The sequence below is a fragment of the Schistocerca serialis genome, chromosome 6 (assembly GCF_023864345.2).
Source record: "Schistocerca serialis cubense isolate TAMUIC-IGC-003099 chromosome 6, iqSchSeri2.2, whole genome shotgun sequence".
Lineage (NCBI taxonomy): Eukaryota > Metazoa > Arthropoda > Insecta > Orthoptera > Acrididae > Schistocerca > Schistocerca serialis.
The window spans coordinates 530225241-530249395 of NC_064643.1; the positions used below are offsets into that span (position 1 = coordinate 530225241).

Genomic DNA, 24155 nt, shown 5'->3' on the forward strand with positions numbered 1-24155 from the left:
AGACCTTCCACGTGTTGTACATTTCTTGACATCTCCTCCCCATAGAGGGAGTAGGATTCAAATCATCACCCACTACAAAAGCGAGGCAGATAAAGCAATAAAAATATGTGAACCAGAGCTGCTTGATACAGAATTAAAACATCTCACCAGTGCATTGCTCAAGAACAGTTATTCATTTGCTGAGGTGAAAAGAGCGTTAAGACCACCACGTAGAAATCATAACGATGCTCATGCGCTGATGAAATCTAAAGTTTCCCTGCCTTTCATTAAGGGTATTACTGACGGTATCAGAAAAGTCTTGAAAAAGCAGAACATTGCGGTAATAGACAAACCCACCCACAGGATACGAGATCATCTAAAATTGGCCAAGGATGTTTGCTAACTGCTGGCAAAAGCAAAAATTTAAAGGATTCCATGTAGTTGTGGGGAGGTGGTATGTGGGTACTAGAAAAAGAACAGTCAAAAAATGACTAGAAGAGCACAAGGGCAGTTACAGAAGAGGGGAGAGTGACAGATCTTGCGGAATATGCTTTGCAGCCAGAAGACCACCACATTCATTTTGATAGGACTGAAGTAGTGATAGCCACAAGGAGATACCATGAAAGATTATAGAGAGAGGTGATAAAGATTGTAAAACACCCCAGGAATTCAGTTTGGAAGAAGGAGAGGGTGAAACTGAATGAATCTGGATTCCGGTGCTGAAGAGGATGTGTACTAGTCTTCCACCGTGGGGTGGTAGCAGCAGCAAATGATGGCAGTTGACAACAGCCAGTTGCGTAGAAGCGGAATTTTGCTGTACTCAGTAGCAAGGCAGAGTGTGAATCAGACATTCAAAGAGGCTGTAATCCCCCTTGAAAATGTCCTGTGTAGATGGGAACTAAACATTGGGTTTTAATGTGAAATCCATTCAACCATGGCATAATAGCCTGGAACATTTTATTAATTTTTATACATTGTGCTGTTGAAAAATGGCACCACTATATTGTTGCATGAGAGGTAACATTTGAGGACACAAAGTATCTGCGCTGTACCTTGTGCCTTCAGAGTTCCCTTGATCTCTATCAGCTGTGAATTGTATTCATATGCGATAGCTCCTCACACCATACCACTGCTGTGACTCATCAACAGTCTGTGCTCCCCAGTCACAGCACCACTCCAAACCCAGTTGTTTGTGCTGTGGTGTTAATGGCATCCTACACATTGAATAGTAATTCCCTAGTCCAGCTGCTTCTAGCCTCTGACCAATGGTGTTGGATGACACAGAATGTTGCAGGGAGTCAATCACTTCTTCTCAAAAGGCAGGCACAGATATGGAGAAGTTATAATGGACTGGACACACAATACAGACATCCTTTCTTGTGGTGCTCAAACATGATTGGGCCACTGTCACATTTAAGTGCCCCTCAAATTTAGATATTGCACAGTTTGACCAAAGGTCAAATGGAGATCCGACAGTGAGGCCACTTTAAAACATGCTGATAACACCCTCACACATGTACACAGCATCTCCATGTCTTCCACAGTAATCATTCGACATCTTATGCTGTTCACACCCCCACTACACCCTACCTGGCCTACACTAAACACTAGTGATCCCTCTACCTGTCACAGAGAATTGCATGTTTAATTATTCACATATCTGCTCATAGTGTACACGTGTACGAAGGTATATTGACATTGACCTTCTCTTGTGGGTGCTCGTTATTTATGTCGGACTGTGTATATGTAAAATAAATACACGTAAGTTAATTCTGTGGTATGGAAGATAATTATTTCAGATTTAATTATATGACTCATGAAACCTATTGTGTTCTGATAGACAAAAAGTACCTATATTATCTGTTGTGGAATGAGAACAACAAGTACTTCACTAAACAGTGAAAAACACGAATCTTGGGTATTAGGAATCATTCGTAAAATTATTAACAGCTTAAGGTAATGAGGAAGAGGAATGAAGCTTGAAGTATAATGTCTTGTTGATGAAGCAAATCGAAGAAACGAAAGGTGAAGTAAATAGCAAAAGAAAAATATCTGGAGTATTGTGTAATGAAATGCATATTAAAGATATGAAAATAATGGGAAGTTATTCAAGATTTAAAATAAAACAGATGGAGAAGAACTTTCCTAATGTTGCCATCTGAATATTTTCTTTGAGGGGGGGAAAATGCCTTTAACAAGCAAGATGGTGCAGTGGTTAACCCTTTCGCTCCTGTAGATATGTGCTTTTCATTCTGTGCTGAGGTGGCTTTTGTTATGGCTGGACTGCTCACCAAATGTTGGCACCTTTGCTGAGAGACAGGTTTTCAGCCAATAATAAACACTTATCCAATTTCTCAAAAACTATTCAGTGGAGTAATTTCATTTTTGCACATCTCACTGTTCGAGATCTTTACGTGATAAGGAACTGAATTTCTTTTTGTTAACTGTCATACTTACTGCACTATATCAAATTAAGTGGTACACTGCATGAAATTTTAAAGAACTCCCTGAGATAAAAACACATTGTATAAACTTTGTGTATGATTGATTTCAGCTCATACATTGCAAGGAATGAAATATAGATAAGATATCAAATTTTTATTTAAAATATCTCGTTAAGTCTTGAGTTATTGGGTTTTATATCTAAAGGATGGTCACACTTGAGGTGCACATTGACATTCTTGCAGATCGGGACTCACACAGTCATAACAATCATTGTATCATAAACGGTTTAAAATATCGAAATGAAGATTTTTGCAAATGGTGGCACGCAGTTACGCACACATGCTGTATGATAAATACCATAACATTTTTATTCACGGAGATATGGAAATAACTCTTCTGCAGCAGTGAGAGGCAGCAGCTCAGGGTGCATTCAAATGTCCATAGCAGTGAAGGGAAATCCAAGCTGTGTGTGTATACACGTCCCCAACACCTTGGGAACATGTGCAAATGCCCACAGCAGCGAAAGGGATGTTTTTAACTAATCTGTTGTACCCTGCATCCTGGATGATGGTTAATAAGCAAAGCCGCTAGATGACTAATGGGACAATAAACAGCTGATGGTTGAAATGCAATTTATAAAACATTTTAAAGCCGTTGAACCTCACCTCTTTGGTACATTGTATTTGTAAATACACACACAAAATAGAAAAGAATACCAAAAATGAGAGGAAAATTGCGTATGTGTAACATTCGGTCAATACTGAGCACAATCTCTGTTTTAGGGATAGCATGAGAAACGTAAACCAGGTTTTCCACTTGGCTGCAATTTGAAACCTACTCCTCCCAAACTGGAGTCTGTTGTATTAATTAATACACTTGCACCTGTTCAGAATATCGGGGTTTACTCTGCAGTGCTCTTCCTCCTCCTCCTCCTCCTCCTCCTACTACTACTACCCCTACTCCAGCTACTTTCACATTCATATACACCGAAGATTCCAAGTTTTTATAAAATTCCACCGCTACTTCATATAGAACATTTTTAACTTTTGCTTTTTTATTGTCCTCAGTTGTGGTGGCAGTTCTCACAGTTTTAATGTCATATGTGCTGCATTCATCCACTTCTCTAACTTGCTTCTTCAGTACCTTTCTTAGAAGCTTAAGTTCATCTTTGAAGTTGTCTTGCATGAGGCATATATTTCTTTAGTTTCTTATCGTTATTTTTGTAGTCCGTACTTCTTATATTCCTTAGACACTTATCTGACACATATAACATTGTCAGTTCCACAGTTTGCTGCCTCATCCATCCCATCATTGGGCCATTTATAAAACAGTCTCCTCCATTATTGGCCTGTTTATGAAACAATCAGAATATGTCAGACTAAATAAGAATGTAAAATACAAACATAATCTATCACTGTACAGCAGACTACTGTTTGGGAGGAATAGGTTTCAAATTGCAGCCAAGTGGAAACCCTGGTTTACGTCTCTCATGCTATCCCTAAATCAGAGATAGTGCTCAGTATTGACTGGATGTTACACATACACAATTTTCCTCTCATTTTTGGTATTCCTTTCTATTTTTTGTGTGTACTTACAAATGCAATGTACCCAAGAGGTGAGGTTCAATGGCTTTAAAATGTTTTATAAAATGCATTTCAACCATCAGCTGTTTATTGTCCCATTAGTCATCTAGCGGTTTTGCTTATTAACCGTCATTGTTTCCTTTGACCTATGCAGATGTTGCCTTGGATAGCTGTCTCTGCATTTCGAAAGACGTTTGCAGCATCCTGCTAATGTCAGCTACCCAGTAGTAGTTGGAAATGTGCATGTGCATGTTAATCAAGGCATTCTTGTATTTATGGTGCTGGAAAACCTATTAAGAATCTCAAAAGTCATCTTATTTGTCAGTCAAAAAATGTTGAAGCCGTGCAGATTTTATGTAATACCACTATTGTCCCTGGGAAAGAAATGTTCATATGAAAAGTAGGGACATGGTCAACATAGAGATTTGAACTCTGGTATAAATATTGTTGCATTGCAAATAAGGGCTCTGGTTGATTGCTCGACAGTGAACTCTCCAAAGATCACTGCTTTCAGTATTTGTTGATGGAGTCAGGTAAGTCACTCATTGAAATATTGTGCAAAATAATAGAATTATTATTAGCCCAAAAGAAAAGGGTCGAAAAGAAAATTGGGGGGGGGGGGGGGGGGGCTAAGGCAGAGTCCTCACTTCACAAAGAAGAATATTTGTCAGGAATGCAAAACAAAGGTTTCTGCACGTACTTCCTACTCCAGTATTGAACATCCTCTCTGACCCTCACCTCAGGTGGTTGCCATTTTCTACATGCTGCCATCTAGGCTCCTCAAACTCTGTTCTAATAATTGCCCTTGAATTGGCCATCATAATGTTTATGAAACTAAGCGAGATGGTGCAGTGGTTTTGACAGTGGACTCACATTTGGGAGGAGTGCAGTTCTAATGCCTGTCCTATCATCCAGATTTAGGTTCTTCATGGCCTCTGTAAATCGCTTAAGACAAATATTGTAATGATTTCTTTCAGAAGAACATGTTCAATTTTTCTTCCCTGTCCTTGTGCAATATGAGCTTTTTCTCAGTCTCTATTGACATTGTCTTCAATGGGACATTTAACTGTAATCATCCTTTCTTAATACTTGCTACTACCAGTTTCCAATGAAAGATTGGATAGCACAGCTCACAGAATATGCCTCTGAACTAACTAAGAGTGATCCCACTTTCATTCCCCAGTCTAATTCTCACAAATCCTTTAACTTCATATTGTCTTTCTTTGACTTTAGTTTCTCATGTATCAGTTTTGCCTTCCTGTTTTCCATTTCATCTTCTTTCTATTATTGGCTGTCTGTGCACAGAACATTGCCGGTCTTTGGTAAGTATTGTTTTAATGGGTTTCTTCATCCTGAGTCAATTTGAATGGTCTGCCTCCGTATCCTTCTTACACTCTCTCCTTGCTGTCTCCTCATGTCTCCCTGTTAATCTTCTAAAACTTTTCATAATACATTTTACCTACTCCTGCTACCCGTACTCTTTCTCTCTCAATCCTTTATGCCTCAGGGACAGGAATCTGTGAATCTTTAGAAATATGTAGCAAGCCAACATTACCAAAAGCCTACCCATTCAGAATATTTAAAAATAATGTTTTGTAGCAATTCAGCTACTGTTCTTGATGTTTTCTTGTTGCAAAATATTACAGGAATGTGAAAGAAGAGTTAATTGCTTTGGAAAGTAAGATGAAGGATGTTCAGTTGCAATTGCATTCAATGAATAAAAAAGTACAAGAAGAGCAACAACAACTTCAAAAAATAAATGATGTCCGTAACAGCCTGAGCAGGGAGAAGCTTAATATTTCCAAAGAGTTATCAAATTTAAAGAACTCTGTTGAACCAGAATCGAGCAGTCTTTCAACACTGGTATGCCTTAGAATTTTAGATCTGTAGATATATTTATGGTTTCCTGCATTTGTGACAAACATTACATAGTTAAGGCTTTTGTAACCAGGAATTAAAAAGTCAATATCACCTTTAATGTACATATCATTAAGATTGAATTTGCCACTCTAATGACAAATCAGTGTGAGCTCTTGTTAATAATAGCTCTTGTTATCTGTTTATTCAAAAAGTTCTGAATACAAGGACTGTGTAGATTACTTGTGGCTGTTACATGATACTGCTGAGATGCTGATGCTTAACTCACTATAAACCAGATTTGTGATTTGTAACAATATTAGAGAAGGAAAGTTGCTACTTTCCATGTAGCGGAGATGCTGAGTGTGATAGGCACAACAAAAAGATTCACACAATTATACCTTTCGACCATTAAGGCCTTTGTCAGAAACACACACACACACACACACACACACACACACACACACACACACAAGCAAGTGCAACTTGCACCCAAGATAACTGAAACCAGATGTGTGTGCAAGTTTCACTTGCTTGTGTGTGTGTGTGTGTGTGTGTGTGTGTGTGTGTGTGTGTGTGTGTGTGTGTGTATATATATTTCTGACAAAGGCCTTAATGGTCGAAAGCTTTAATTGTGTGAATCTTTTTGTTGCGCCTATCACAACTCAGCATCTCCGCTCTATGGAGAGTAGCAACTTTCGTTCTCTAATATTGTTACATTCCATCCTGGATTTTTCATTGTTTGAAATTTGTGATTTAATCTTCCCTTATATCATTTGTATTGCCAGAAATATGTTTTGGTCTGAAGCAAATAACCCCCACCAAATTGTGTGTGTTTCTCCATACGTCATTGCATGCATCTTATATCTGCCAAATTTACAATCATTGTAAAAGTAATATATTTCAAAGCATGTTCTTGGTCAATCTAACAGATAGTGCTTTTTCCTCTTGCTAATTACTTAATAGAACATAAATAAGTAGTTCATATACCACCTATAGTGCTCCAAGAAATATTAAAGTAAAGCTGAACTGTCATACTTCTAAACTCCAGATTTAGAGGAAAGAAAGTCATATCATTGTCACATGAAGCCAAGATAAACGGTGTACAGGGCGACCTTTCATTATGAATGAAGATGTTTGCTGTAGAAAGTATGTATAATATACAGATGAAAAATCCACTTCCATTTTGTAGGATCAAGTAGTTGCACATGGATGTAAAAACAAGCAACCACATGGGAGACTTCCTGTTTCATGTTGATATTATACTTATACAAGAAAAACTATGCCACATTCACTTAACAACATTCGCCAAGTAGCTACTGAAGCCAAGCCCACAGGAATTATGGTGTTTCTTAAGATACGATCCTGCTTTGCTTGGTTCAACGTTGAAATGTTTCCAGTATTTTACAACCACCATGCTTCATTTAAATGAAGCAACTCCATGAAATCTTTACAGTGTGACCATTTTATATCTGAATTAGTTTTATGCTCTTCCAACGTGTCATTTATGAGCTACAGAAAAGTAACAATATCCCGTAAATATTGATTTATGTGGAAAATGGTATGCAACTTTTCAATTCTTTTCAGCATTATTTTACATTATTTGATTTTCTGTACACATTGATAAGTCACTCTGCATGGGAGTGGCTTTTCCTGCTACCAGTATTTCAGTTGAAGAGTTGTATTTAACGGAAGGCAGGTATTGACTGTGCAGAAATTGTATTTCACATAGGGCAGGAATTAACTGTGCAGAAATTGTACATGCATAGATAAATTTTGCTACTGTAATGGAGTTTTAGTGTTTTGAAAATACATACAGAACCACCCCCTGCCCCTAATCCCCTCTTTTTTTAAAAAATATCACTTTCAGGTATGAAACATCATTTACTGGATGTCTGGAAGTGGACTCATTGTAAAATATACAAAATCCGTCAGGCTTGATTTTCATAACCTTTGACGTTAACTGCTTGTACAGTGTGAATGTATACAATTTAACAAAGTGAAATTGGGCCAATTGCAATTTGCCACATGGAGGAGGCATTGAACGGCAAACAGGCACATTCAAAGAACATTCTTAGATATTATAAGCTACTGGACAGAGTAGAAAAACAAACACATAAGTGCGTGCTCACACACACATTAATAATCATGCGTAACTTACTGACACATGGTCACTGTCAACCCTGAGCACTGCGTACAAGCGTGTCTATCTCTGTGTGTGTATGTATATGTACATTCCCCCCCCCCCCCCCCCCCCGCCCGCTGGCACCATTAAAATGAGGGCTCTGCTCGATAGCTTATCTCATCATCTAATCATCTAACAATCTTCTTTCAACATGCCTGCTCAGAACTTTCTCCGAGAGGAGAGTAGCAATCCATCCTATCTCATATTGTTGTTATTCCTTCTTGAAGTTTCCATCATTTACAGTTTGATTTATTTTAGGGTCCACATAAAAATGCCATGAAGTGTCATAATACCAACATGTCAACACCGGCATCAATTTTTGCGTAATAAAACACTGTCTTTTAATAAATTCCATTTGCCCATCACTGTAAAAGCAGTATGTAAGTGTGGTTTGATGCTAGCACAGTGAAGTGTATTCCATTAGCTGTCAGACAAGCCTGCATATTACACCTTTATTGGGAAATGTAATGTAGATATTGTACCTTTTGAAATGATACTAATGTAAAGCCTGCGGAGCTTTTCTACTGCCAGATGATCATTTTTGTTCTTATTTAATAGAATGTTTGTAGGGGTGGTATGTTCTCATTTATCTAAAGCTTATATTTTACAACTTTGTTAACAGACAGAGGAGTTGGAAGATATTAACAAAAGGTTTAGTATGGTGCAGAAAGAATGTAATAAGCTGAAAGAAGAATATGAGGAATTGATGGCAGAGGTTGAAAAAAGTAAAAATGTAATAAGGAGCCTTCAAGCAGAAAATCAGCAAATTATTTCTGCAGGCACTTCTCTGAAGGTAATTGTACATAGTACTTTATCTTGCAGTAGTAATGAGGTGGTTTTATTTCTGTGGCTGTAAGCTGTGCAGTATGAGAGGAAGGAATGATGTGACGCATACTGTCTGCTTTTTGGCAAGTCCGTCTTTGATGAAAATTAACAGAAACAGTATAATTCTAGCAGACTGTTCAGAACTGGATTGTATTATGTGTGAATGCCAATTCTCGCGGCCTATACGAAGTCTTGGGGGCTGTATTACATTAACACTTTTGCTACTGTGGGCATGTATACACATGCTGCTACACCATTCCCCAGGTGTTTCAGACATGTATATGAGCGCTGCTAAGATTTTTCTACAGTGCTGTGGACATCTGAATGCGTCCTGAGCTGCCGACCTCTCACTGCTGCCATCAGTTTACTTCCATATCTCGGTGAATAAAAAAGTTTTGAGTATTTATCATACAACATATGATATCATTTGCTGAAAACCTCATTATGATTGATTTGCAATGCCCAAGGATGTGTATCGGCAACAATCCTTCGGATACAAAACCCAATAACTTGAGAACAAAATGAGGTATTATTCTGCTCTCAATTTAAATAAAATATCAATATATTATCCATATTTCGTTCACTTCAATGTATGAGCTAAAATCAACCATAAACAAAGTTTATGCAGTGCGATTTTACCTCTGCAAAATCTTTAAAATTTCACACAAAGTTGTACGTAATTTGAGGCAGCACAGTAACTATTGCATATAACAAAAAGAAATTCAGTCCTTTATCAAGTGAAGATATCAGACGAAGATGTAAAAAATCTCCCCCCCCCCCCTCCCACCCGTCTAGTACTTTTCTTAAAAACGTATGATACATGTTTCACAATAGTTTGCAGGTCCATGTGGACAGAACCGGGCTCATTGCACCCAAACGTCTGTTGGATATAATATCCAATAAATTAAGAAAGAAATGACATTATTCGGCTCTCAATTTTAAATAAAATTTTGATATCTTATGTGCATTCTATTCACTGCAATGTATGAGCTAAAACCCACCATATGCAATGTTTACACAATGTGTTTTTACTTCTGTGAACTCTTTTAAATTTTGGGCAAGGCTTTACGTAATTTGATACAGTTCCAGTAAGTATGATGGATAACGAAAAGAAATTCAGTTCTTCATCAGTGGAGATATCAGACGGTAAGATTTGCAATAATTAAATTTTTTCACCAAATAGTTTTTGAAAAATTGGATGATAAGTGTTTCATATTGGTGAGAATGCCATCTCTCAGCATGGGCACCGGCATTTGGCGAGCACTACAGCGATAACAAAAGCAGGCTCACATGGAACACAAAGGGGTCATGGGTAGCAGCAGAAGAGTTAAATGGAGTGTTCAGAGTGCGTGAATGTATTAAGGATTTTGTGACACATTTTCCTTTTGTAACAATACAGCTTATTGTGGAGTATTTATTTATTTATTTTCTTTGTGAAGAAATACAGCTTATAATATATTGAACCTTAGTTGATTCATCTGTGTTTACCCTGAAAGAAATGTTTTAACATTGCTCATAAATAATTTGTATAAAATGCAGATCGGTCTATTTGAGTGACTTAGAATTTTGAGAGTAGTGTAAAATTCCACTTTTTTTTAATTATAGATGTTACCACTTGATCTGACCTTTGTTGCTAAAACATTATGTTTGTGCGTGCTGTGGTTTCAGTTTGTCATCTTGTATTTTGAAATTCTTACTTTGTTACTTATTGAATACAGTGAGCTGTTAAATTAGTTTCAGAATACCAATTTCCATTCATTCTGAATTTCAATGAAAAGTCTAATATACTGTATGTATTTTCTCACATACTCTGATGAGCAAAACATTATGACTTCCACGCACTGCGAGGTTGGATGAATGGGCAGTCATTATAGTGAAGATATAGGCCACAAATGTGAAATCCACTGATATAAGCAGGTTTGACGCTCCGGCTGGAAATGAGAATCTCTGAAACGGTGAAACTGGTCGTCTGTCAGGGTAGCATTGTCGTGTGCACCTATGGAAAGTGGATGAACGTTGGTGAAATAATGCACAGGCAGTATGGTATTGGACGATCATGTCTCATCACAAAATGTTGAGGTCAGAGGATCCCCCACTGTTTAATCGAGGATAGGCAGCAATCTGTGGTAGATGTGATGACAGAGTACAGTGCTAGTGCAGGCACTAGTGTTTTGGAACATACTGTTCAGAAGCCGTTGTTGAACATGGAGCTCTGCATCATACAACATGTGTTCGTGTAATGACCCAAGGACATCGTCTATTATGATTGCAGTTGTCACAGCATCACTGAGTTCTCAGTTTGGATCAATAGAAACATGTAATCTGTTGAGTGAATCGCATTTCTTGTTGCACCAAATTGATGGTTGTGTCCTTAAACGCCATCATTCAGGCGAATGGCTGCACAAAATATGCACTGTGTCACAGATGCAGGCTGATGTGGGCAGAATTATGCTGTGTGGTTTATTGAGTTGGGCTTCCATCATATCTGTAGTAGTAAACGAAGGAATAATGACAGCAGGGAACTATGTAAACATTACTGTGAACCACCTTCATCGTTTCAAACTTGAAGTTTGCCTGTACAGCGATGACCTCTTCCAACAGGATAACTGTCTGTGTTGCAGGTCAGAATCATACTACAGTGGTCTGAGGGGCATTAAAATGAACTCACATTGATGTCTTGGCCACCAAATGTGCTGATCTGTACCCATTGGAACGCATATCGCGTGCCAGCTGCATGCCCATAAACTACCATCCCTTAATATGTGGGAATTGCTTGGTCTGGTGCCACATACTTCTGGAATACTATCAAGGACTTGTAGAATCTGTGCCAAGCAGAATCTGTGTTGTACTGTGTTTGGAAAGTAGAACAACACATTATTAAAACAGGTGGTCATAATGTTTTGGCTCATTGGTGTATGTCCTTTTTTTATGCATGTTTATTTAAGAACCATATATTGATATTGATACACATATAAATGAAAATACTTGTACAATTTAATGCATTTAAAAGATTGTACTGCAGTGAGCTTTTGAGCTCCACTTGTTAATGTGGTTGTGCTGCTTCATTTTTTTATCCAGGAAAAGATAAGTGCTAATGAAAACTTAATTCAAAGTGCAAATATGAAATTGAAAGCGTTAGAAAAGAATTATGAAACTCATCTTGCAAAAATAAAACACATGGAAACCGACTTGAAAACTCGTGAACTGAAATGCAAGACGGCTGTCGAAAAAGCAAATGAACTTTGTCCAAGAATGGTTACAAATAGGTAAGAGCACTGTGTAATTTTGTGGTCAATTTCAGTCTTAATGCTGACATTCACATACTATTTGTTCCTGTGGTTAAATTTCTCACATTTTTATGTTTGCTTAGCCTGTGTATAGCTGATAGAAAAATGTTTGTAAAAAAATCTCTTTAGAAAAATGTTTGTAATTTGAGGAAGCTCCATGCCCCTCACACGTTACAAGGCTTATTCCCTTCATCCTCGTCCATTGATGAGTATTTATGTAGTGTTCTCTTACAGAACTACCACACTGATTTAGGTTTGCATTGGTTTTCTTATTTACTTTTGAAATAAATGCAGGGATGATTCTGGTAAACAAGGACTGACCAGTTTCCTTCTCAGGCTGTTACCCAACAACTTGCTTTCTAGTTCGTATGAAGTGGTTTTTGCCGACAGGTAGTGTGCAAAAATCAGTTCATAGATACTGGCCACTGCTGAATTGTGTATATAATTAGAATTTATACCCTCGGTGTCAGTTAAGGCCTGGAGACAGTGCTCTGAAGCAGCAGAACTGGTAGCCATGTAATAAATAACATCATAAGGATGGCTATAGATGTTCCTTTTTGTTACAATCTTATATTTGTTGTTCTATGAGACTAATTAGAGTTTCAGCCACCCTCGCTTCAAATTATGGTTTGAAGTTGTTTGACTGGTGTAATTCATTATTGTTTGTGTATAGTGAAAAATATTTTGAGTCTATTAGGAAAATATTCTCATAAACAATTCATATACTGTCACAAAGATAAGTCTGTTCTGCACACATACACAAAACAGAGTCTAGGGACTAGGGACAGTGTGAAAATGAAAAATGAATTGTGTCCTCTGTTTATACCAAATAGTGCCACAATATTGAGCCTTAATGTGCACTCATTCCTCTGTTACGGTGCAAGCGCATATGATGGAATATTTATTACTGGAGGAGCAGTAAAGCTACACCTGGAAGAAAAAGTAGGCAGACATGGTACATACCAGGTAATATTAACATGTCTGTTGTTAATAGGTTGGCCTTTTTGAAAATGTGCGGCTGGATGATGCTTTATTGTTTAACATCTAGCACATACAATGCGACTGTTTTTGAAAGATCAGAAAATAGAAAGAATGACTCATGCAGAGAACATCTTTAATAAATGTAGGCCTCGAACAATTTGACTGGGCTAGATTAATGGCAAAGTGTACTTGCATTTTCACTTGAGTGATTTCAGGTAAGCACAGGCTACCAAGAGCATAGATTAACTAGATTTATGCTCATGAGTTGTGCTAGATCTTTGGGAAAGATTGTACAAACTACATAAGCAGTTCAGTAAAAAACGAATGGACTTCCCTGAAAAGACGAATCACTGATGTTAAAAAACAAATATAGATACAAGGAAGGTAACCATGAAAAAAATTGGGTGGTTAAAGAATACTTCAATTAATCGACAAAAGAAGGAAATACAAAAATGTTCAGGAATAGAAGGAATACAGCAGTATAATCCACCAAGATAGAAATTGAAGCCCACCAAGATAGAAATTGAAGTTACATATGAAATTGTTTGGGCAAGACTCCGTATCAAGTGTGGGCATAAAATTATTAATTTGAGCCTTCTTTCACCCACCAGACATCATCTCCTGATGATGTAAGCAGAAACTCTACAGAAAACCTCATTTCACTTGTAAGTATGTTCCCCAATCATACTGCAACCGAAGAATAGTACGTAATGAGGGGGCCTGCATGGTACACAGTCACTATAAAGAAACTTATAAAGAAACAGAGATTATTGTATAACAAGTGTAAAACAAAGCGTAGAGCTATGCAGGGTGGTCCATTGATTGTGACCGGGTCAAATATCTCACAAAATAAGCGTCAAACTAAAAAACTACAAAGAACGAAACTTGTCTAGCTTGAAGGGGTAAAAAAGATGGCGTTATGGTTGGCCTGCTAGATGGCGCTGCCATAGGTCAAACGGATATCAACTGCATTTTTTAAAATAGGAACCCCCATTTTTTATTACATATTCGTGTAGTACGTAAAGAAATATGAATGTTTTAGTTGGACCACTTTTTTCGCTTTGTGATGGATGGCGCTGTAATAGTCACAAACATATGGCTCACAATTTTAGATGAACAGTTGGTAACAGGTAGGTTTTTTAAATTAAAATACAGAACATAGGTACGTTTGAACATTTTATTTCAGTTGTTCCAATGTGATACATGTATCTTAGCGAACTTATCATTTCTGAGAATGCATGCTGTTACAATGTGATTACCTGTAAATACCACATTAATGCAATAAATGCTCAAAATGATGCCCATCAGCCTCAATGTATTTGGCCATACATGTAAGGGCATTCCTCTCAACAGCGAGTAGTTCGCCTTCCATAATGTTCGCACATGCATTGACAATGCGCTGACGCATGTTGTCAGGCGTTGTTGGTGGATCGCGATAGCAAATATCCTTCAACTTTCCCCACAGAAAGAAATCTGGGGCTTCAGATCCAGTGAATGTGCGGGCATGGTATGGTGCTTCGACGACCAATCCACCTGTCATGAAATATGCTATTCAGTACCACTTCAACCACACGCGAGCTATGTGCTGGACATCCATCATGTTGGAAGTACATCGCCATTCTGTGGTCCAACTAAAACATTCTTATTTCTTTACGTATTACACGAATATGTAATAAAAATGGGGGTTCCTATTTAAAAAAACACAGTTGATATCCGTTTGACCTATGGCAGCGCCATCTAGTGGGCCAACCATAGTGCCATCTGGTTTCCCCCTTCAAGCTAGACGAGTTTCGTTCTTTGTAGTTTTTTCATTTGATGCTTATTTCGTGAGTTATTTGGCCTGGTCACTATCAATGGACCACCCTGTAGATAGAGAGATGCTGAATGAACAACATTTGGCTGTCATGAGAGCAGTGCATGATGTCTTCAGTGACTACCATAGCAGAATATTCTCAAATGATCTTTCACAAAACCCAAAGTCATTCTGTTCGTATGTAAAGGCTGTTAGTGGCACCAAAGTTAGTGTCCACCCCATAGTGAATGAGACAGGAACTGAAATTGAGGGTAGCAAAGAAAAAGCTGAAATGCCTAGCTCTGTTTTCAAAGGTTCCTCTGCAAAGAGAACCCCAGTATAATTGCCCCAACTTAATCATCATACCACTGAAAAGATGCACAAAAAAATTTTTGTGTCAGTGGTGTTGAGGAATATCTGAAATTGTTAAAATTGAACAAAGCTTCAGGGTCTATTGGAATCCCTCTCAGATTCTGTATTGAATTTGTGGCTGAGGTAGAGCCTCTTCTTTCTCCTAACTATTGAAGATTCCTCAAACAAAAAACGATGCCCAGTTCTTTGAAAGAAACACAGGTCACAAATGTCTACAAGGATAGTAGAAGTGATCCAAAAAAATATTGTCCAATATCCTTGACATCAATTTGTTGTAGAATGTTAGAACATATTCTGAGCTCAAACATAATGAGGTACCTTGAGCAGAATGACCTCCTCATTGCCAACCAGGATGAATTCTGAAAACATCGATCATGTGAAACCCAACTCTCAATTTTCTAAAATGATGTACTGAAAGCTTTGGATCAAGTCAATCAGGTAGACATAAATGCAGTACTTCTTTGTTTCTGAAAAGCATTTAACTCAGTACCACACCTATGGTTACTGTCAAAAGTACAATCACATGAGGTATCAAGTGAAATCTGGATTGAGACTTTTTGGTAGGAAGGACGCAGCAAGTTATCTTGGATGAAGAGTCATCATCAGAAGTAGAAGTAACTTCAGGTGTGCCCCAGGGAACTCTGTTGGGACCTTTGCTGTTCACGTTGTACATCAGTGACCTTGCAGACAATATTACTAGTAACCTCAAGCTTTTTGCAGATGATGCAGCAACTATAATGAAGTACTATCTGAAAGAAACTGCATAAATATTGAGTCAGATCTTGATAAGATTGGCAATTGGCTTTAAATGTTCAGAAATGTAAAATTGTGCACTTCACAAAATGAAAAAAACATAGTCTCTTATGACTATAATATCAATGAGTCACAGTTGGAATCAGCCAGCTCATAAAAATACCTGGGTATAACACTTTGTAGGGATATGAAATGCAATCGTCGTATAGACATAACCAAACAAAAGAAAATTCAGGATGGAATAATGACAATTATGGAAAGGATAGTTGCTACTCGGCATATAGCGGAGATGCTGAGTCATGCACTACAAAAAGATTGTCAAACAAGTAAGCTTCCAGCCAAAAGGCCTTCATCAGAATTAGACAACACAAATTCACACACTCATGCAAATACAACTCACCCACACATGACCACAGATCCTCACTGCTGAGACAGTCTGGCCTCTGCAGCCAGAGATTGTGATCATGTGTGAGTGAGTTGTGTTTGCGTGAATGTATGTTGTCTCATCCTGATGAAGGCCTTTTCAGTCAGAAGATTACTTGTTTGACAGTCATTCTGTTGTGCCTATCTGCGACTCAGCAGTTGTGTTATATGATGAGTAGGAACTATCCTTTTCGCAATATTGTAATGATCACATGGGTAAAGCAGGTGGTAGACTTCAGTTTATTGGTAGAATACTGGGGAAGTGCAATCAGCCTTCAAAGGAGATTGCTTATAAAATACTTGTGCAAGCATTTCTAGAATATTGCTCAAGTATGTGGGACCTGTTCCAAATAGGACTAACAGGGATATTGAACGTATACATAAAAGGGCAGCATGAATGATCACAGGTTTACAAACTTTTTAAGAATTTCCAGCATGCTGGAATAGCTGTGGATCAGCAACTTCTGTTAATCAGTAGAATGAAAAACCAGTCCAAAGTTGCAAATTCTACTTTTTTTTACTCGACGACTAGTTTCAGGCCAAGACCCATTTCCAAATCATCGTCACATAGTAAAAGTAAAATTTGCAACTTCGGACTGGTTTTTCATTCTGCTGATCACAGGTTTGTTTGATCCATGGGAGAACTGAACTGGAAAACTCTTGAAGATAGACGTATACTACCCCAAGAAAGTGTATTAACAAAGTTTCAACAATCAGCTTTAAATGTTTACTTTAGGAATATATTACAATCCCTACGTACCACTCATTTAGGGATTGTGAAGATAAGATTAGAACAATTATAACATTCACAGAGGTGTTCAGTCAGTCATTCTTCCTGCACTGCATATGTGAATGAAACAGGAAGTAACCTAATAACTGGTAGAATGATATGTACCCTTTAGTCACACACCTCACGGTGGTTTGCAGAGTGTAAATGCAGATTGTCACTCAGAAATAAAATCAATGTGAAATGGAGGGAAGATAGAGTGAAATGGCAATAGCAAAAATGTGAAGAAATCGAAAAGCAGTTAATGGTCATAAGGGCAAATTAAGCATGTAGAAAAGTGAAAGTTGTTACATCTTTATGGGATATCAACGTAGGAAGGTGGTTGGCCAGGAGTAGTGAAGCAGCATACTGTCACTGTTATAGGTCTGGATGAGAGCAAGTAATTAATGTGCACAAATAGTCTGCAAATGTACATTTACTCAACTTTGATCAAATCAGGAGTACAGTCCGTAAACATAGTCTAGTATGCACAGCAATAGATGTCAAAACTTGGCACACAATAGGAACACCAAGACACTACGTAGTTTGCTCTCTAGCTCACAACAAACCAGCCCTATATCCAGTCTACAGAGGTTGTTCTTGTTGGCAGCCAGTGGAGGCAAGTCCAACAGGCACACATCATTGCCTGCATTGTTGTCCTGTGTGACAGCTATCGGCATCCGTTGAAATCTCGTAACGTGCTATCAGTTGTTACCAGATACCGGCTCCAGTGGCATCGATGGCAGTGACTCCACAAAAGTAAAATTTATAAAATTAAAAGTAAGGGCATCAACATTAGGAGTGCAAAAGAAATTCCACTCTGAAATGCATAAGAGAGAGGAGATTGGTGGAAAGAGTAAACTGATAGCTTTTGTGTAGAGGATCCAGCATTAGTGTAGTCTGACAGAGCTTTGGAAGACTTGCAAACAAAAGAGACAGAAGAGATACACTCCTGGAAATTGAAATAAGAACACGGTGAATTCATTGTCCCAGGAAGGGGAAACTTTATTGACACATTCCTGGGGTCAGATACATCACATGATCACACTGACAGAACCACAGGCACATAGACACAGGCAACAGAGCATGCACAATGTCGGCACTAGTACAGTGTATATCCACCTTTCGCAGCAATGCAGGTTGCTATTCTCCCATGGAGACGATCGTAGAGATGCTGGATGTAGTCCTGTGGAACGGCTTGCCATGCCATTTCCACCTGGCGCCTCAGTTGGACCAGCGTTCGTGCTGGACGTGCAGACCGCGTGAGACGACGCTTCATCCAGTCCCAAACATGCTCAATGGGGGACAGATCCGGAGATCTTGCTGGCCAGGGTAGTTGACTTACACCTTCTAGAGCACGTTGGGTGGCACGGGATACATGCGGACGTGCATTGTCCTGTTGGAACAGCAAGTTCCCTTGCCAGTCTAGGGATGGTAGAACGATGGGTTCGATGACGGTTTGGATGTACCGTGCACTATTCAGTGTCCCCTCGACGATCACCAGTGGTGTACGCCCAGTGTAGGAGATCGCTCCCCACACCATGATGCCGGGTGTTGGCCCTGTGTGCCTCGGTCGTATGCAGTCCTGATTGTGGCGCTCACCTGTACGGCGCCAAACATGCATACGACCATCATTGGCACCAAGGCAGAAGCGACTCTCATCGCTGAAGACGACACGTCTCCATTCGTCCCTCCATTCACGCCTGTCGCGACACCACTGGAGGCGGGCTGCACGATGTTGGGGCGTGAGCGGAAGATGGCCTAACGGTGTGCGGGACCGTAGCCCAGCTTCATGGAGACGGTTGCGAATGGTCCTCGCCGATACCCCAGGAGCAACAGTGTCCCTAATTTGCTGGGAAGTGGCGGTGCGGTCCCCTACGGCACTGCGTAGGACCCTACGGTCTTGGCGTGCATCCGTGCGTCGCTGCGGTCCGGTCCCAGGTCGACGGGCACGTGCACCTTCCGCCGACCACTGGCGACAACATCGATGTACTGTGGAGACCTCACGCCCCACGTGTTGAGCAATTCGGCGGTACGTCCACCCGGCCTCCCGCATGCCCACTATACGCCCTCGCTCAAAGTCCGTCAACTGCACATACGGTTCACGTCCACGCTGTCGCGACATGCTACCAGTGTTAAAGACTGCGATGGAGTTCCGTATGCCTCGGCAAACTGGCTGAAACTGACGGCAGCGGTGCAAAAATGCTGCGCAGCTAGCGCCATTCGACGGCCAACACCGCGGTTCCTGGTGTGTCAGCTGTGCCGTGCATGTGATCATTGCTTGTACAGCCCCCTCGCAGTGTCCGGAGCAAGTATGGTGGGTCTGACACACCGGTGTCAATGTGTTCTTTTTTCCATTTCCAGGAGTGTAGATAACATTCTGTCACAATTTCTAAAATCATTGTGGTTTAAGTGACAACTAAAAGATTAATCAAGTATTTGTAAGGAATTTACAGAGTTTGGCAGAAAAATGTATAGAGTCTTCGTCGAGCTCTGCCGAGATATCAATATTGTCATTCAATTTGAGTTACAAGTGTGTTGTAGTATTGCCTTTGGCTCAACAGATGTTAGTACTTTCATCTCGGTATTGTGAAAACAAGATGGCTTTGAGCTCGCTTTTCATTTGAGCAACGAAAATCTATTGTGAAGTGGTTTTTCAAGTTCGATAATGCCGTTGAAGTGCAACGTCTGTGGAGGTGGGAGTTTGAAACAGAACAGCCAGCCCACCTAACAATTAAATGTATCATTGACAAGTTTGAATTGCATGGAAAAATGTGTGATATTCACAAAGGAAGAGCAGGAAGATATCATACAGCTACAGGTCCTGCTTCATCGACTCTCGCGTTGTAAACTTTTGTTAATTCTCCACAGAAGTCTGCTATGCAATGTGCACATAAAGTGGGGGTTAGCAGTACAAGTGTACGAAGAATTCTAAAAGCTGCAAAGTGGAAAGTTTACATTCCGCGATTACTGCACATGATTAATGATGATGATCCCGATCGCCGAATGCAATTTTGTGAGTGGCATCAGCAAATGGTAACTGATGACGAACAATTTGTGACGAAGGTAGTGTGGAGTGATGAGGCACAATTTAAACTTAATGGAACCATAAATTGGCATAACAGTGTGTACTGGGCACCGGAAAATCTGCATGTTTATGTGGATGAAGTGGTCAATCTACCAGGGGTTCATGTGTGGTGTGTACTATAATCTAGGTGCTTAGTAGGGCCCTTTTTCTTTGATGCCGCTGTCGCTGGAGAAATGTACCTGGAAATGTGACACACATCAATTTTGCCAGGTATACGTGTGGTTTCTGGAGATGCTGGAGAGGTCTTCTACCAACAGGATTACCACCTAGCCGTATGAGCTTTCCTGGGTTACAATTTTCTGGGGTATTGGATTGGACGAAGAGGGCCCATTGAGTTCCCTCCACGGTCACCAGATCTAACACCTGTGGACTTATACCTGTGGGGAGCTGTGAAAGATAACATCTATTGAAATAAGCCATGCACACTGGAGGAAATTCGCCAGGAGATTACAGCGACATGTGCAGCGATCTCCACTATAATATTGACTGACATAGTTGCTGCGACAGCTCGTCATTCTTTTACATGTATAGCTGCCAACAGTGAACATTTTGAACATTAAAACTAACCATGTGCTAAACTGAAGATTGTACAACATGTGTGATCCATTATTAAATGTAAAATAAGCACATAAGCTATACTTTTCTTTCCTTAAAGTGTGTATAACGGACTCTGTCCGAACCAATGGAGTTTCAGAATATCATAATCCCACAATCAAAAGGCAGATAAATGGGAGAAGTATAACATAATCTGCTTTACAGTTTGTGCATCCACGTTGCTGACAAGAATAACATCCAGAAGAATGGAAAAGAAAATGGATGATGTGTTAGTTATCAATTTGACTTTAGAAAGAGGTAAAGGCACCAAACAGGCAATTCTGACAGTGCTCGTGATAGGGTTTGTAGATCTAAAAAATGAATCGGACAACATAAAATAGTTCAAGATGTTTGAAATTATCAGAATAATAGGCATAACCTGTAGGGAAATGTGAGTAATATACAATAAGTACTAGAATTGAGAGAGAACAATAAGAATTAAAGAAGAAGAGAGAAATGCTTGGATTAGAAAGGAGATAAAGAATAGTTCAGCCTTTTTCTCCTCTGTTGCCCAACCTGTGCTTTGAAGAAATAATGGCAGAAATAAAAAAAGGTTAAGGAGCAAGATTAAAATTCAGGGTGAAAGGGTATGAGTGATGAGATTTGCTACAAACATTGCCACCCTCAGTTAAAGTGGGGAAGAATTATAGGATCTGTTGAATGAAACAGACAGAATACAGAAAATGGTCTGAAAGTAAATTAAAGAAAGACTAAAGTAACAGTGAGTAGCAGAAATGAGATGAATGATAAACTTAAAATCAAAACTGGGGACAAGTAGCAGATGAAATAAAGGAATTATACTAGCTTGGAAGCAAACAATATGTGATGGAGAAAGCCAGGAGGATATAAGAAGCTGACTAGCAAAGACAAGGGGGGCATTTCTGCTAAAAATAAAGTATACTAATATCAAATGTAGGACTAAATTTGAGTAAGAAATTTCTGAAAATATACATTCTTTCAGTTCCATTTTGTGCTGCAGTCTAGTAGAAGAGGAAGCTGACGTCCATTTATGTATGATTAACAGAGATACAGTGTACCAATTAGCGAGGTGTCGAATCTGCAGTGGCATTTCAGACAATGTTCTTGTAATGAAATCAAGACCAAATAACAATGTAATGAGAAGAAATAGTTGCTACCACCCCATGACTGGAAACTTAACCCTGGGAATCCCCAAATGGAAAGTGACCACTTACAGCAGAGCTGGCAGCTTAATGCCAGCCATCATGTAAACTCATTAATAGTCATACACATAATGCAACCCCATAAAAGATGTACATTAAGAATAAACATTCTAATGTTATAGCCTTTTCTTGAGAAAATCCTCAAGATGGGTGATGCACCCATATGGTAGATTTTCTTGTGACAGGAGTACTGGAAAGCATCTCTGTGTGAGTCTTCACAGGTGTACCGACTTAGCAACTAATAACAACTTTTTGGAAGCCAGGATGTATGGGCGATCCCATCCTCCCAAAAACTTTTCCTGTAGCCAGTATCACACTAGGACATCTGCCAAGTGCTGATGCATGGGAAACTTCTTAAATGCACAAGAAGTAACATTAACAATTATGAAAAAGATAGATTGCTACTCACTGTAAAGATGAATGTTGAGTTGCAGACAGGCACAACGAAAAGACTGTTACACACTAAGCTATCAGCAAAACCCTTCTTCAGAAAAGAAAAGAAAAGAAATGACACACATTCACACACAATTGTTGATATTCCAACCAAGATTTTCCATTGTTTAACAAGTAACATTGCTACATGAGTTACGTTTCTTCCACAGCATACTGTGTTTGTCAGAAGAATGTCAATGTCACACACATTAAGCATCATACAAATTATACAAACAGTTGCCTATTTTGCGTACAACATATGTGACCAAAAGAGTCAGAGATGGAAGGGGTTGGTACCAGATTCTACTGCTGTTCATATGACTGTGAAGTAAAGAATGAGAACTGATAGAAAGCATACAAAGAATGAGAAGAAATAGAACTGGTAATAAAAAATAGTGATATGTTCAGACCAGGCAGATAGTGAGAGTCAGTTCCATATATGTGGTTGCATCCTTTTTTATGTGTGTGTTCAGTTACTGTCTTGATGTGCCATTGTAATGGTGTACTTATACTTTCCTCCTCCCATCTACATCTACATGGATACTCTGCAAATCACATTTAAGTGCCTGACAGAGGCATGTATTATGTAATATTTTCCCCCCAAAGTGAATGAAACTTCAGAACTAGTTTACTGGTTAAACAGTGTGTGATGTTTGACCTCTATAGAAGAAAATGTACAACTGTTAATTCCATAGTTACTTGTTTTTTCAGGTCTAGTCATGCAATTAATGATGAACTGACAAACATAAAAGAGTACATAAGAAATTTTGAGCAACAAGAGAAGAGTACCAAAGAAGAAATTGTTAAGGCATTGAATGAGAAGACAGCAAAATTTTCAGAAATAGATGTGAATGTTTCCAGATTAGAAAAGGCATTTGAGGTAATGTTTACCAACCCTTTGTGTGTGTGTGTGTGTGTGTGTGTGTGTGTGCGCGTGCGTGTGTGCGCACGCGCGTGTGTGCACGCGCCCACGCAAGTGCGTGCTGTCAAGCTTAGCATCCTTTCTGTGTGTGTTTCTCATCTCAGTGCCTCATATATTTGTTGCATTTGTGTGCACGCGCACTTGCTATCAAGCCTCTAGCATCCTTTCTCTGTGTGCCTCTGATGCTCAGTGCCTCATACATTTTCTGCATTGTGATCTGTCGTCATTTACATGATTATGATTATAATCCTAAAATGTCCTTATCATTTAACAGTTACATATGAAAAATTCAAAGAATTGTGAACTACAGTTATCAGCAACAACATTAAGCTTATTGCAAAGTTCCTGCACTCGGATGGACTAAGTTATGATAAAGATATTATATTTAAATTACTGTATAATGATCTTTGTCGATTATTCCATTTCAGCAATAACTGGTAACATGTGCCACTACATAAACACCATTTGTTGTAACAGGGATAACATAAACGTGCACATGCGTATAAACCAGGCAGAATGTCACAGCCAGTGGCAGTGCTGAATGGCCCAATGACTTACTGTTTCATCAGGTGACACACATCCTCTTCTATTGCCCTTTTACCATCAACTTTAGTAGCTTCTTTACGAGAGAAAGGTAAAACATTCTCAGTCTAGCACAGGGCATGAAATTTCTGTTCTGAAGCCACTAGC

The 24155-nt window shown here is 39.1% G+C and overlaps 1 protein-coding gene across 3 annotated transcripts in view; it reads left to right on the forward strand.

Annotated features, from left to right (window-relative positions):
• LOC126484170 (structural maintenance of chromosomes protein 6) overlaps nt 1-24155 on the forward strand; it is a 198795-nt gene that overhangs the window by 114475 nt on the left and 60165 nt on the right. For 2 of the 3 annotated variants that reach the window (XM_050107576.1, XM_050107577.1), the window contains exons 13-16: nt 5654-5870; nt 8672-8842; nt 11953-12140; nt 23255-23423. In XM_050107576.1, the coding sequence (XP_049963533.1) occupies nt 5654-5870; nt 8672-8842; nt 11953-12140; nt 23255-23423 (745 nt within the window). The remainder of the gene's footprint in view (nt 1-5653; nt 5871-8671; nt 8843-11952; nt 12141-23254; nt 23424-24155) is intronic. The other variant, XR_007587821.1, reaches the window with a different exon arrangement.